The 14,780-nt window shown below is 37.3% G+C and overlaps 4 protein-coding genes across 5 annotated transcripts in view; 2 read left to right on the top strand and 2 right to left on the bottom strand.

The window, feature by feature from the left end:
• The window catches only part of LOC120778580, a 34,882-nt gene extending 28,267 nt beyond the window's left edge, over nt 1-6,615 (top strand). For both annotated transcript variants that reach the window (XM_040110446.1, XM_040110447.1), the window contains exon 3: nt 4,022-6,615. In XM_040110446.1, coding sequence (XP_039966380.1) covers nt 4,022-5,752 — 1,731 coding nt within the window. In that variant the 3' untranslated portion in view covers nt 5,753-6,615. The remainder of the gene's footprint in view (nt 1-4,021) is intronic.
• Nucleotides 6,616-9,584: 2,969 nt separating this feature from the next.
• On the bottom strand, nt 9,585-10,641 carry LOC120778756 (adrenodoxin-like protein 2, mitochondrial). Its single transcript, XM_040110732.1, has 2 exons — nt 10,256-10,641; nt 9,585-10,195 (listed from the first exon to the last, which is right to left on the bottom strand). Exons 1-2 carry the CDS (start codon nt 10,417-10,419, stop codon nt 9,856-9,858), a joined length of 504 nt encoding a protein of 167 aa, XP_039966666.1. The 5' UTR covers nt 10,420-10,641; the 3' UTR covers nt 9,585-9,855.
• A 256-nt stretch (nt 10,642-10,897) lies between these two features.
• Nucleotides 10,898-12,305, top strand: LOC120777697. Its single transcript, XM_040109171.1, has 2 exons — nt 10,898-11,124; nt 11,185-12,305. Exons 1-2 carry the CDS (start codon nt 11,043-11,045, stop codon nt 12,144-12,146), a joined length of 1,044 nt encoding a protein of 347 aa, XP_039965105.1. The 5' UTR covers nt 10,898-11,042; the 3' UTR covers nt 12,147-12,305.
• Nucleotides 12,104-14,720, bottom strand: LOC120777696 (nibrin). Its single transcript, XM_040109170.1, has 4 exons — nt 14,632-14,720; nt 13,740-14,573; nt 12,297-13,672; nt 12,104-12,233 (listed from the first exon to the last, which is right to left on the bottom strand). The coding sequence occupies exons 1-4, from the start codon at nt 14,657-14,659 to the stop codon at nt 12,165-12,167; spliced, it is 2,307 nt and encodes a 768-aa protein (XP_039965104.1). The 5' UTR covers nt 14,660-14,720; the 3' UTR covers nt 12,104-12,164.
• Nucleotides 14,721-14,780: the final 60 nt, after the last annotated feature.

The following is a 14,780-nucleotide window of genomic DNA, read 5'->3' as shown; positions in this document are numbered from 1 at the left end:
ACGTAACCGGTATGGACCTGGATTTTTTATCCGGTCAATTCTGCCGTTATAACAACAACACATTGTCTTACTTAAACATCCAAACTCTCATCTGCCTGAGAAGTTTATTCGAAAACCTACAAAATTTGTTGAATATTAAAGCGATCATCATTTTGGTTCCAATAATACTTTCCATTTACGCAAATTAGGTGCATTTTTATGCATATGCATACACTCACGTGTGTATTTATTGGATTCGTATGCTTATGTAACGAGTTCTGCCGAATTTGACTTTCGAAACTCACACCGAAGCACAACTGAACTCACAGCTTCCATTATTTCGGCTTTTTTCTCATAAATTTTCATCTTTCTTCGCTTTGTTTTTTCAATTATCTTTAAAGCGCTCTTTCGCTCTAAACAACTTTCGATTTTAACATTCCGGCATTAAGACCGAAAATTTGTAACGCCAGCCACAATTTGTGCGCACCCATACCACACCAAAATGACAAGGTATTTTATGTGCGACTCACTTGTGCCCACATACGTACATATGTGCCCAAATGCCCGTTGTAAGTATGTGTGTGTTTAAGCCAAGATGCAAAAGTCACAACATCCGCTTCATTCGTACATTCCAGTAAAATTGTAAGCGATTTCTTAACAAATCGTTTGGCAGAAATTTTCACAGTCAAAACAGCAATGAACAACATGTTTTGTTGTTGTAGTCTCAGCGTCAGTCACTTCGAATCGCCACCATAACCGTATTTTTTGGGCATTAACTCTTCGCGGGATAGCCAAAAAGGGCTGAAGTAAATGTTGTATAATACATACTTTTGTGTACTAAGGTGGGTCGTCGTTGAAATTAACACATTAATACCATCAATAAAATGTGGTTAAAACTTAATTCTACGAATTTTTCAATATAAAAAAAATATTTAAATTTGTAGTTTAATAAAGCATTGAAAAAAGATTAGAAAAAATACGCTTAATTTTTATAAAATTGTTGTTGCTGGATATTTTAGCTGGGTAGCTGTGGGACACCCAATATTTTCATAACTGATTAAGATTAGAGTAACCGTGGATACCAAAAATTTGACAATTTTGTTATACTCATATTACAAAACATCAACCCACCCTAATGTTTACTTTTAGTTGCATACATACATATATACATACTGGTATGACAAAAATACCTTTCGGGTTTTTACACCGCGTTATTTTTGTCGGTGTTCGCCTCTTTCGCTTTAATTTGTTGATTGTTGTACCCACAAAAAACAGCTCGCAAGCGTTCGTTAATCTGTTTTCTCGGTAGGAAGATTACCAGAAGCCTACAAAACGCAGCTGCGTATACACACATACACATACAAACATACCAATGCACTTAAAATCGTTTTTATTTATGGCGTATTTAAAATCCAACGCAGCAAAATTAGTGTAGCTTGAAGCTTTTCGTTTCGTTGGCTGTTATGCAACCGAAAAAGGCGATTACAGCGCCTTTGTGCACCTAAAGTTTGGGCTAAATGTATGTGACGTTGTGTGGAAGTCATAACTTTTTTGTTTTCTTTTGGTGTTTTGTAACTTTTTCGTCAGCGAGGTGTAGCGAATTTGCCCCAAAGTAACACCAAAATGCTGAGCTAAAAGTATGAGATGTGTACCTATGGTATTAACATGTATATACATATGTATGTATTTGTATGTACATATATATATGCTTGCGTTTTAATGTGTTTCGATGTTATGGTGATTTAATCAAAAAATTATATCCATTTTCACAGTCAGCAAAATTTGATTTATGAATTACACTTCTTCTTGTATGTACATAAATAAATACATTAATACATATACATATATACACATGGTTACGCAACCATAATAATTTTGTCGAAAAGTTGACGTGTATTCGCTCCGAATATTTCCCTTTGAAACATTCAAATTCGCTATTTGTGCAATGAGTTGCTTTCAACGGCTGTCAACGCTGCCACAACAGCTTAATCATATGAATTTGCATTGTAAATGCTTTGCATTAAGTAATTTTCATAAGATTTGCCAACAATTGTTAATCCAATTACATATTTATGTATGCATATTTTTTAATTCTATAGAGACCAAGCTATATACAAGTATTACTGATTAAGGAGATTTTTTATGCAAATAAATCATCATATGAGGCATTAGATTACTATATGTGGGTCTTAAACCCCTTTTAGAACTTTATTGATGATTTTCCATAAAACATGGATACTATACTATAAGAAGGAAATTATATTTTGCATACCTTGTTAAAGAAACCCAAGAACAAAAACAGTAATTTCCGAACGAGGCAAGTAATAAAATAGAGGAATAGATCAAAGCACAGCTTTTTTTTATCTTTGATAAATTATCATTTGGAATAGACTTAAGAACTATTGAAGAAAGTGAAACCAAAATAATAAAAAAACAAGAAAAAACGTTAACTTCGGCTGCACCGAAGCTAATATACCCTTCACAGGTGCATTTGTTTTACTAACTATGTGTTCAGTTTGTTTGGAAGCTATATGCTATAGCAATCCGATCTGAACAATTTTTTCGGAGATTACATTGTTGCCTTAGAAAATAATCTATAACAAATTTGGTGAAGATACATTGTCAAATGTGAAAGTTTTCCATACAAGAACTTGATTCCGATCGTTCAGTTTGTATGGCAGCTATATGCTATAGTGAACCAATCTGATCAATTTCTTCGGAGATTACATTCTTGCCTTAAAAAATAACATATACCAAATTTCGTGAATATATCTTATAAAATGTGAAAGTTTTCCATACAAGCATTTGATTCCGATCGTTCAGTTTGTATGGCAGCTATATGCTATAGTGGTCCGATATCGGCCGTTCCGACAAATGAGCAGCTTCTTGAAGAGAAAATGATGTTTGCAAAATTTCAAAACGATATCTTAAAAACTGAAAGACTAGTTCGTATATATACAGACAGACGGACAGACTGACAGACGGACATAGCTAAATCGACTCAGCTCAACATACTGATCATTTATATATATACTTTATCTGGGTGTTACAAACTTCGTGACAAACTTAATATACCCTGTTCAGGGTATAATAAAAATGTTTAATAATTATCATTAAAAAAGTACTTCATTTTGATCGATCACTTTATATGTCAGTTATATGCAATAGTCGTGCGATATCAAATATTTTTCGGTAGCGTTGTCTTGGATAAGGTTAGGTTAGGTTACGTTGGCTGGCTTTCAACCCAAACGTGTGTAGACCTACAGGTCTTTTGTAAAGCCATATGGAGGTTTGTTAATAATACGAGCTGAAGTTTACGTCATACCAGTCGTTGTTTTCCAAGTTTAGTAGAGACTCTGATACTTCCTCCAGTCCCTTGAACTATGAAGCTCATAGAAATCTAAGCCATGTTCTAGATAAGGCCGGACATAAGAAATGAAGGTGGTTCAGCGTCTCTCCCAAGCTTGCTTCTCTGCACTTGCTACGCCCTTGTGGCCTGGAACTTAGGTTATATTCAGTCGCTTTCCGGCAACCACTATATCTGCTGCCTCCCGCTTTTAAGGACATAAAAAATCTGTACATACAAAGACTGGTTCTTGATCGTTCAGTTTGTATGGCAGCTATATATACTATAGTGATTCGATCGATAACGGCGTTTGCATCATATGAGCTGCAGAAAAGGAAAGCCCTGTTCAGGGTTTAAAATTGTTTCAATAACGACAAAAATTTCGCAATTGTTTTTCGTGATCTAATACAGTATATAATTAAGTTCATGACGGGTCTGATAGTCTTTTAATAAGTTTGTTATAGCGCTGGGTTCTCGAGAGATGAATTTTGATCTCTTAAGTGCACTTTCGAGCTGAAGGATAAGACTGGTAGTGATTAAAGCCAAACGCTTGAGGGCTCATGAGCTCAATTGATTGATTTTTCCCAACAAATTCTCCAGCTTAGCAATAAATTATTACTCTTTTCCATTGCCTCTATCTTAAATAACTAACTTATAATCACAACTTAATATTTATTTTCTTTTTACTTCACTTAGGACGTTGTCTGCGAGGGACCACACGTCGATTCAGCATCCTTACCACTGGAACATAGATCCGTTTACGGCCCACCTGCACCATCGCCTGTCTACGGCGCTCAGCAAGGACCAGTACCCGCCGGTGTAAGCAATGAAATCTCCGACGAAGCCTGGCCACTCTCCGCCACCAATGATAGTCCGCAAATCAAACATTTGCAAGTACAATGCGAAAAGACACACATGCGTGTTAACATCGAATTCGATCGCCCCTTCTATGGTATGATCTTTTCGAAGGGCTTCTATAGCGATCCACACTGTGTGCACTTAAAACCAGGTACTGGTCATCTGAGCGCCACTTTTGAGATCTTCCTGAATAGTTGCGGCATGACAAGTTCGGCTAATCACAATGCGGCCGGTTATGGTGCGCCAACGCCTTCGGGTAGTTATGTGGAGAATACGATTATCATACAATACGATCCTTATGTGCAAGAGGTGTGGGATCAGGCCAGAAAATTGCGTTGCACATGGTACGATTTTTACGAAAAGGCCGTCACATTCCGTCCATTCCAAGTTGATATGCTGCATGCGGTTACTGCCAATTTCCTCGGCGATAATCTGCAGTGTTGGATGCAAATTCAAGTAGGCAAAGGTCCATGGGCTTCTGAAGTATCAGGCATTGTGAAAATAGGACAGACTATGACTATGGTTTTGGCTATTAAAGACGATGAGAACAAATTCGATATGTTGGTACGCAACTGTGTTGCTCACGATGGCAAACGTGCACCCATACAATTGGTCGATCAAAATGGTTGTGTTGTACGTCCAAAGATTATGAGCAAATTCCAGAAAATTAAGAATTTCGGCCCATCAGCGTCGGTTGTCAGTTTCGCTTACTTCCAAGCATTCAAATTCCCCGACTCCATGAATGTACACTTCCAGTGCGTAATACAAGTATGCCGTTACAACTGCCCCGAACCCAAGTGTGGACCGGGACTGCCAGGTGGTGAATACGGTGTACCACAAATTGGCAATAATGCGCTCTCGGCAGAATATGGCGCACCAGAACCATATGATCGCAATGATTACCAATTAGGTGGTCTGCCACCAGCCGCCTATCCAGATCCACGTCACCAAGCTGCTGATGCCACCGGTGCCTACTCTGAAAATCAACCCGATGTAGTGCCTTCACCTCAAGCACAAACTGCCGGCGTCACCACACCCGAAGCTGGATTACAAAGCTCACAAGCGACACCACAAAGCGCTAACGAGTTGCATATGCCACCACCACCATTACCTGGTCAACCTGGTCTCTATAGTACTGTGAAGCGTAAAGACGATATTGAGGGTGGTAATCTAGTGTCACTAGGTGGACGTCCACGTTCGGTTGAAGGACTTGACGATTTGCGTGGCGTACGCAGACGACGTGATACTATAGATATTGTGGTGAAACCACGTATCTACAAACGCGATACGCAGGAGATGACCGACGTAAATACAAGCCGAACCATTCAAGTGGTGGCGCCTGGCGATGTCAATTTTGCGCTCAACAATAACTCCAACAATGAGACCGTAGTCATACAATCGGCACGATCAGCTGATCCTGAAACGATTTGTATGTCAGTGCCGAGCTTCGTCGGTGGCCTAGTAATGTTGTTGTTGGTGCTAGCAGTAGCATCTCTAGTCGCTGCATTCCTCTTCGTGCGAGTACGGCATTTCGATCGGAAAGGTGCCTCCATGGCGTATGTTAACTAATTGAGGAAAATGTTCGATGCCCAAAGCGAAAAATTCAACCACAACCACTGTATGCTATCACTCACACTGCCCAAAGTAAAGAAAGACGGTCGGGTTGCCAGTCGGAAGTGGTTGGAGCAGACGAACTGACGCTTATACAGAAACGATATTTGTCATCACACATCAAATAACATCAAACCACATAAAAAAAGCTAAACCATACACACACAAATCGAACGGTAAACAAATTGAGATAACCGCTAAAACGTTCCTTTTGGAGATCGTCCATACGTATGTGTGTATGGTACGTGGACGCAATCACGATCACACCTGTTTCCATTTACACGACTGTCAGCGGAAGCGGAAACCAAATCGAACATGCAAATTGGGATGGGTGTAAACTCGTTGCGGCCTATTCTTCATCCCATCACCAAATCCGCGAACTTAATTTATATATATTTCACTGCTTCTAATTTATTTATTTATTTATTTATTCTATCTACATATTGTACGAAACGCGTGAAATAAACACTTTTTGAAGACACAGTCTCTTTAATATTATGTTGTTAGGCTTCCCTAATAAATGCTTGAATAATTTCGACTCAACGCCTGGGGTGTGACGTACGTGGGTACGATGCTCCAGCTCAAATCAGTCGTTTAACCTAAGGTTCAATTTTAAAATAAAATATAAATATATAAATATTAATCAGCAATTGATGAATTATACGATACGAAATAGAAAAGACATAAGGGAAAAAAGAAAAGAGAGGAGAGAAGAGCAAAAACAAAACAAAAAATCTTACAAATAAGTTAACGTAGCAACTTGTGTATATATTAAATTATTTTTATTTAATAGACCTGAATAAATTTGTATTTGACATGAATATGTTGCTGTTTTTTCTTTTATTACGTTGATCCTATTGAAGATATGCCATCTGATCCAATTTATCCCGGACTGACAAAAAACCAATGTATATTTTCACGTATTTTAATACAAATCTTTATTACCGCCTTCAAACACTTGTTATAAGCCTCGTCTGTGATGGCCTTCAGAGCCCTCAGCAAATTTTGCTTTCTTTTCGTTTTCGGCTCATTTTAGGAGCGCCTATCACTAGACCCACTGTGAGCTCAATAAGCACTTAATTAATATGGGCCTAGCTTCTTGTGCAAATTGTCGGTTCTGCGACTTAGAGTCTGAAACACCAGAACACGTACTAATGAACTGAACAGCAGTCTGTCGGCGCAGGATTAAGGCACTTGAATCCATGTTTCCAAATAGTAATCACATCTCCTCAATAACACCTAGCAGTATACTTGAACTTATCAATGTGCTGGGGCTAGTTGCGACGTTGTGACTTAGGAGAGGGCACAATGGAAACTAGGCCTCACTTACTTATCTTATTTAATCTAACTAGACCCACGTCTCTTCACCATCTCTTTTGCAACATCTAGCAGATATCGGTTTTGCAAAAGATTTGGGTCTTTTGATACGAATTTAGCATTGACACGCTGCATACCCAAAACCGTAACTCAAATGTGTCGAGTTTCATTAACTTTTTCGATATTATCGTCATTAACGGAAAATGGATGATATGCGAGTCCAAGCTTCATACCGAAAACAGCAAAAAATGTGTTGAGTCGATCCATAAGAGATTCTGAGATCACCTGCTATTTCCTGATGCCATTACGCCGACTTTCAAGTACTGTTATTTATCTTTTTCCTTACCGTTCCCAAGACAGTCGCTTCTACGTAACCGGAATGGACACTGATTTTTTATCCAGTCAAGGACTGTCAACACGGCAGAATTTTGCGGTTACAACAACAACAGATGCGGATGGATGACTCGCATGAGACAATTTTTCGATGACTTCAGAACTCTTTCTGAATGCTTCTTTTCACTCAAATACTCGTGTCGTGCCAAAGTAGATCCTCAAAACACTTCTATAACATTGTCAACGACTACTTAGCCGAGATTCCATTGGAAACACAAAATTTCAAGGCGCTCCTAAATCAATGTTTTCTTCCCATGGTACAAGTCGGCAGACAAACTTTTCGCGTCACTAAGAAACAGTTGCCAAACACACAATAAATGACATATCGATGTTAAGCTTCACACGAACATAAAAAAGGCTGTGCTTGAAGGTGAGTACAAGCTCACTACTCGCCATCCACAGGCTAGCTATGGGAGGTGCTTCGAATGGATCGTGGTTGTAATTAGAACTGTTTAGATCAGCTTCATCCAACGCAGAATAACTCTAGGCAACAGGTGCTACTTCGGACTGAGTAGACAATTGAGCAGTAAAGTCCTCTCTCAACGAACAAAGAACTCTATAAGTCACTCATTATTCCCGTCCTGCTATATGGTCAAGAGGCATGTACGACAGCAACATCTGATGAGTCGGCGTTACGCGTTTTCTAGACAAAGGTTTTGCGAAAGATTTATGGTCCTTAGCGCATTAATAGCGGCAAATATCGCAGTCGTTGAAACGATGACCTGTACGAGTTATACGACGACATTGACATAGTTCATCGAAATAAGAAACAGCGGTTAGGCTGGCTAGATTATGTCTTCCGAATGGATGAAAACACTCCAGCTTTGGGAGTATTCGATGCAGTACCCGCCGGTCGAAGCAGAGGAAGAGGAAGTCCTTCACTCCGTTGGAGAGATCAGAGGGAGAAGGACCTAGCTACACTTGGTGTCTCGAATTGGCGCCACATTGCGTAAAGAAGAAACGACTGGCGCGCTGTTGTTAACTCGGCTATAACCACGTAAGCGGTTTCTGCGCCAGTAAAGAAGAAGAAAAATCTGGCACAGTGAGCAAATGTTTTATTTCACCTGAACTTAGAACTTCTTACTTGTTTACTATCAGAAACTGTTGTTTATTACTATTAATGTACAACTAATCTGTAAGAAATAAGCAATTAACTTAATTTGTTTTTACAAGGAAGTAATACATACATACATACATATGTGCATGTTCATTTTCAATTAAAATCTCAATAAACATATGCACACAAACAAACATATGTATGCATGTATGTATGTATATGTACATTCACAATTTACGTAAATATACTCCAATGTCAATATGTATGCAAATTATAAAGCACTCCAGAGCCCAGACTTATTTATTAATAATAAATCACACCCTAATGTAGCAGTGAAGAACTCTTAATCAGTATATGTACATACATGATTAAGAAATTGTATGAACAACAACTAAATTTATTTAGATAAGCTCTCATTTGAAGATTATTGTTTACAATGATGTTGCGATTTCCTAATGCATGCCTTGTAGGAAAAATATCGTTTATCTTATTTTTATAAATTACAACATAATTGATCCACTTTTTAGCAAATTTAACTGAATTATTCAGACTTAATTTTGATAAGAACCGCCGAGCGCAGAGACATTTTACAGTATGATATTTTGCTTCAATATTGAAATTATGTTATCTTACAAATTTCTCTATCTCCGCCTGATAACGCACTACAATTTGTGTACAAATTAACCATAATTTCCTATATACCACTTGTAGGAGGCAAAATGAAAAACAAAAAATACTAATGGTTTCAATAATAACATGAATAAGCAATAATAATTTAGTAAAGGGGCCTTTGGGATATGCGTCTAAACAGTAAAGGCATATTCAATAAAATGCAAATCATTCACCATGCTCTGTAATAAATGTTAAAATGCAGAAAACAAACGATTTTTTTTTTAATTTTCGCTTAAAGCAGATATTTATTTTATAAAAATAAGCAGTTATTATACATTTTTTGTTTGCACTTACGTTGTTTTGTTCTTACTGGTTTAGTTTTCATTGGGATTGGAAAGATTTAAACTACTATTTATAAGTGTACATACATATATACATACGTATATTCGGAGACTTTAACAATATGCATTGGTTAATATACAAATATTATATTCATTTATGCAAGCAACATCCGGGCCATCCGTCAATTTATTTGACGTAAACGCGGCGAACACATTTTGTTGATGTTATCACAATGCTATATTACAATTAAATTTATATACACATAAAAAATGTTTCTATGTTTGTGTAGTTAATTTGTTTCGTCAAGTGTGCAATTAGTTTAACAAGTGCTTAACCTTGGTTACGCACTGCGCGCGTCATTTATTGTTGCAGGCACACTTACAACCAGCCCATCCATATCCTTTGTAAGAGTTATTTGACAACCTAGTCGTGAAGTTTCAGTAAGTTCATAAGCTAAGTCCAACATGTCTAGTTCTTCATCACTAGCTTTATCTGGCAGTTTCTCGAAATCTGCTGTTTTGAAGATTAAATGACATGTGGAGCAGGTTAGTGTGCCTTCACATGCGCCAAAACCGTCCAAATCGATGTGATTATTAACCACCACATCCAATAAGGTATCACCAACTTTTCCCTTTGTTTGTATTTTCTGGCCATTGGCGCGTAAAAATGTAACGTTCACACTAGTCAAAATTCAATATTTATTACAATAAATATGTAATGTAATCATAAACGTAACTTACTCTTGGTGAAGTTGTGTGCCAACAGAAAATGTTCGCAAACAATGTTGATTCGTTATCGATTTAAGATTAATACATCTTTGCAGTAAGCTGAAGTTACTTGCATTTTTTGATAAGCTTCTGGCACTTTTGATGGTGCACCTGACTAAATTTTGGGCGAATGCCATAATATCACTTCGGTGGTATGTGAAAGACTTACACGGTCTACTCGTTCGATATTGCAATCAAGCTCGGGTGTTGCCTGTCTTGCTGCGTTTTTTATCAATATAGCGCCTATATATAAATATTATTGAACAAAACACATTCGTTGAAGTGGGAGTACAATCAACTTATTTTGGAATCAAGTGCACGATACCTGATTACAGCAGCAAATTAAACAGAAACACACATTTGCACATTTCAACATCGAAATTTACCAGTGACATTTATTTGACAGTACAGCATATGTTGAAAAGGTTACCAGAAATACCTTTTGGCTTACATCATGTTTTCATCCTAAAAATATACTATCACACAAAAATTGCCATGCTCTATTATATATATGTATATTAGAGTATTTTTAAACGCAAATGTTAGATTCGTATTTGTTTTTAATGTAATATAATTATAATACGCTATTGTTCGGAGATATTATAATATATACCAGCACGTTAATGATTTGTGTATAATTTTTAATAATGAATGGGCAACTCTGAATAATTCCTGCAGTCCTCCAGCGATATGTTTGTAGATTTGTAGTTTCAAGACTTTTATACAAATTAACTTGTTTACATATTTCTTAATTTTAAAAATGTCCGATCTCTGGAACGAATTTGAATTAAAAAAGCCTCCTCAACTCACAGTGACTATTCCAAATAAGAATTCACCAAGTGGTAAACCATGCGGCAGTCTCATTTTATAATATACTTATAATAATAAGGAATTTTTTGCAGTTCGTCGTTTGCAGACGGCAATTCAGCAATATTTTCGACGACATCGTCCTCAAGAAGTAGAGTTCGCCGAGGCATCTGCTCTGTTGGGAAGATTAATGGCACGTCGAAAGAATTCATTTCATGGCATGATGGGTTTTCGAGCGGTTGCAAAATGTAATGCTGCTACATGTCGACTGCTCCGCATTGATATCACGCGGGAACTTGAGCTTTTTCACGGATCTCTGCCTGATTTCGTGCTCAACTCCGCCGAAACGATAGAAATGCCAACACAAAATAACTTCGATTATGTGCTAATACGTTTACTCAATACTCATGGTGTGTATGGGCGCATTCGCGAGTGTTGCCTACAAGCTGCTGAATACTTCGCCAAATTGATTCGTAATAACTTCTTTATGGATACAATCATACTTCTATTGGCAGTGCTAGGAAAACTATATAGTTTGAGCGCATTGTTGGGTAATAAGTGTGTTGCACTTTACAATCAGTTGCGACCGATGCGCGAGAAATTTCCACTATCAGAAAAAAGTGTGCACTATGATATAAATATGCCGGAAAAATTGGAAAATTTCGCAGAAAACCAAACACTGGATGTACCTAATGCAGAGAGTACCTTCGTAAACACTCCAACAACAAATCCGCAGATAGTAGTTCGACCTTTGAAGCCAATGAAAGTGCGAAAATCTATTGATGTGGGCACAGAGGTGAGCAGACCTACCAATACCTCAACACAAACGAAAACTTTCAATGCGGATGTAGAATTAGCAAATGTTGAAACGACGAAACGTTTTATTGTAAGCGAAAATGTATCACGGAAACAGTCTCTAAAACAGAGCTTAACTAAAGATATATTGCCTCATGAGTGGATTGGAGCGACGCGTCTATTCGAAAGGAAATTATTAGCAAATGATCACAAAAAAGCTTTAAGCATATTTAGAAAATTTATTGTAAACAAAATTTCATAACATATATATAAACATATTTCAAACAAATTTACCGCATACAGTGGACGATATTGTCGCAATCACTTTATGATTTTGTGGACGAAATTTCTGCAAATAATTTTTGCTTAAAACATGTGCGTAATAAAATATTTTATACAGTAAGCCACTTACTTTAACAAACTTTTTATAGTTTTTGGTTGTGGAATTTACATTAGAATCCTCTTTTCGAGAAATAGTCGTATTTCTGCTCCACTCGCTCTCTCGATTTTGTGTTCTTACGTCCAGCGTAGTCACCACGCATCCGCCTTTACAAAGCTCAACATTCTCTTTACTATCACCTTCTACACCTGAATCATTGTTCTCTCTTATACCCGCGTCCACTTCATCCTTCATTTGATCGGGTTTGATACTTAAAGCACTTAATGAACTTCCAAGCCAATTGGCCACGCAAATTTTCGCTGGCAATGGTTTAGGTTTTGGCATAACTATTGACTTTAAATTATTTTTTTGAGCTTGTGATTGCTTATTTAAATCGACGTCTATAACCTCTTCTCGATTATTAAGTTCTTCGGATTTATCACCGCCAAAATTAAATAGATCCTCTTCTGAATCGTCACCATTATCATCAGCACGTGCTCGTTTAGCAAGATTTGATTCTTCTTTTGTATTACTTTTTCCACCAAAGCAAAATAAGTCATCATCGTCGCTGTTATCTAAGACAGCAATACGTGGACGTTTAGTTCCCTGCTTCGACTTATCTTTGTCAGTCGGTATATCGTGAGTCTCTGCAACTGTTTTCTGCAAATTTAAATTTGGCGCTTGTGACTTTTCTAGGAATCCAGACATACTAATCATCGTACGTCTAGTTGACCTTTTATTTATTGCAATAGGCAATTGCTTATTGCAGGATTTAGGGGTTTCCTTTGCAGCGGCTGCAACAGATGTAGATGCACTCTCGTCAAGTGGTGAACTTGTCGATTTTCTTTGTTGTCTCGTTACACGCCTAACTGGTGAGGTCCTTTTATCTTCTAAATGAACCTTCTTAGCCGCAAAGTTGAATAGATCATCTTCATCACTATTCATTTCAGAATTATTTTTATCGACAATTTGTTGAATTCCTCTTGTACGCTTTCGTTTAATAACTTCTTGTACACTTTCGGTAACTTGAAGCGAAGACATCACCACATCACTTGGCAATGAATCCTTTTGTTCAAATGTTTGTGATTCTATTGTTACTGAATCGGTTTGATCTGCTCCGGTCGCAGGGAGTTCAATAGCTGATTTATCTGTCAAATGTGTACTAGCTGTGCTTTTGTGATCAGTTTCCGGTATAAACACTTCTGTTTCATCGCCTACTAAAGGATTCGAGCAATCGGTTTGTTTACCAGAACTCTGCAACACACCAGATTCAATTGATTCTGATTCAAAATCTAAGTTTTCCGCTTCTTTGTAGCTTGGATTGCAATACATTTGTGTTGAGCAATGTATAATTGCGAAACCGATTTCATATTCAGGTACAGTACGTCGGGAATGTTGTTTAAGATAATCTTAAAAAAGAAGGTTTCATTACCCAATTTCCATTTATATATATACATATGAATTATTTTTTCTTACCTTCGATGGTACTAACGGTCTGTGAACTTTGCGACTCTGTTGATGGCACGTATTGAATAACAACGACATCTTTTCTGACCAGAAATGATTTTTGTATTCCTACATTTAAATGTTTGCTCTTACCACCGGTCTTCTCCACAATCGGAGCATAAATATTAAAATGACGAGCATTTAAAAATACAAATGTTATATTCTTAAAAATGCTTTTTCTTTCCTCACGATAGCTCAAATCTAAATTCCTAGGATTTGGTGGAATATACGATGCAGCATTAGGCAACGATCGCCGTCCACGGCGTGCAGCCTGCACCACACTACACCAGTAATCACAAGTTACAATAGGCTTCTTATCTATTATGGCATGCAATAACTTGGGGATGAGTTTAATCTCTGCTAAAGTTAAGTGCGTATATGTATCCTTCCAGCCTGCTAAAATGCTGCCTCCAAGAACTTGAATATATTGTTGTAGTTGTTTGGTAATTTCAACAGGTAATGCCGATACCGCAACAATGGGTGTAATTTTTGAAACCAACCATATGCTCTTTAAAACACCAAAACGTATGCGATCTCCCTCTGATAAAGGTATACGTTTTTGTTTAGGTGCACCAACATTTTTCTCAATGCCATCATTATGGAAGGTACCATACTTAGAGCCAGCATCTTCAAGCTCTAATAACTCTATGGATTTCTGATCTTCGTTATCCATAGTAATATTTTGCGTTATATGAAGAAAGGCATGAGTACGACTAATGGAAGAGTCGTCGCATATCACCAAATCTGCACCAACTCGGCCAACAGCATATTTAGACTTTTCATTGATGACAATGAGTGCATTACCTATTTAGAAACCTTAATTTAATATATTTACTTCTCTCCAGTGTGTTTATGAACTTACCGGTTGCAACATTTGTTAAAAGCCACATTTTGTTGTGAAATTTTTACACTTTTGCAAAAAAATATCAAACAAACATTTATGAATGCATTTCAAATACAAAACACAAACATATAAATTTATACAAAAACAGTGATGCCCCACTTTCAGTA

This window comes from Bactrocera tryoni, chromosome 5, assembly GCF_016617805.1.
Source record: "Bactrocera tryoni isolate S06 chromosome 5, CSIRO_BtryS06_freeze2, whole genome shotgun sequence".
In the NCBI taxonomy this organism is placed as follows: domain Eukaryota; kingdom Metazoa; phylum Arthropoda; class Insecta; order Diptera; family Tephritidae; genus Bactrocera; species Bactrocera tryoni.
This window is presented reverse-complemented; position numbering and strand designations above follow the sequence as displayed.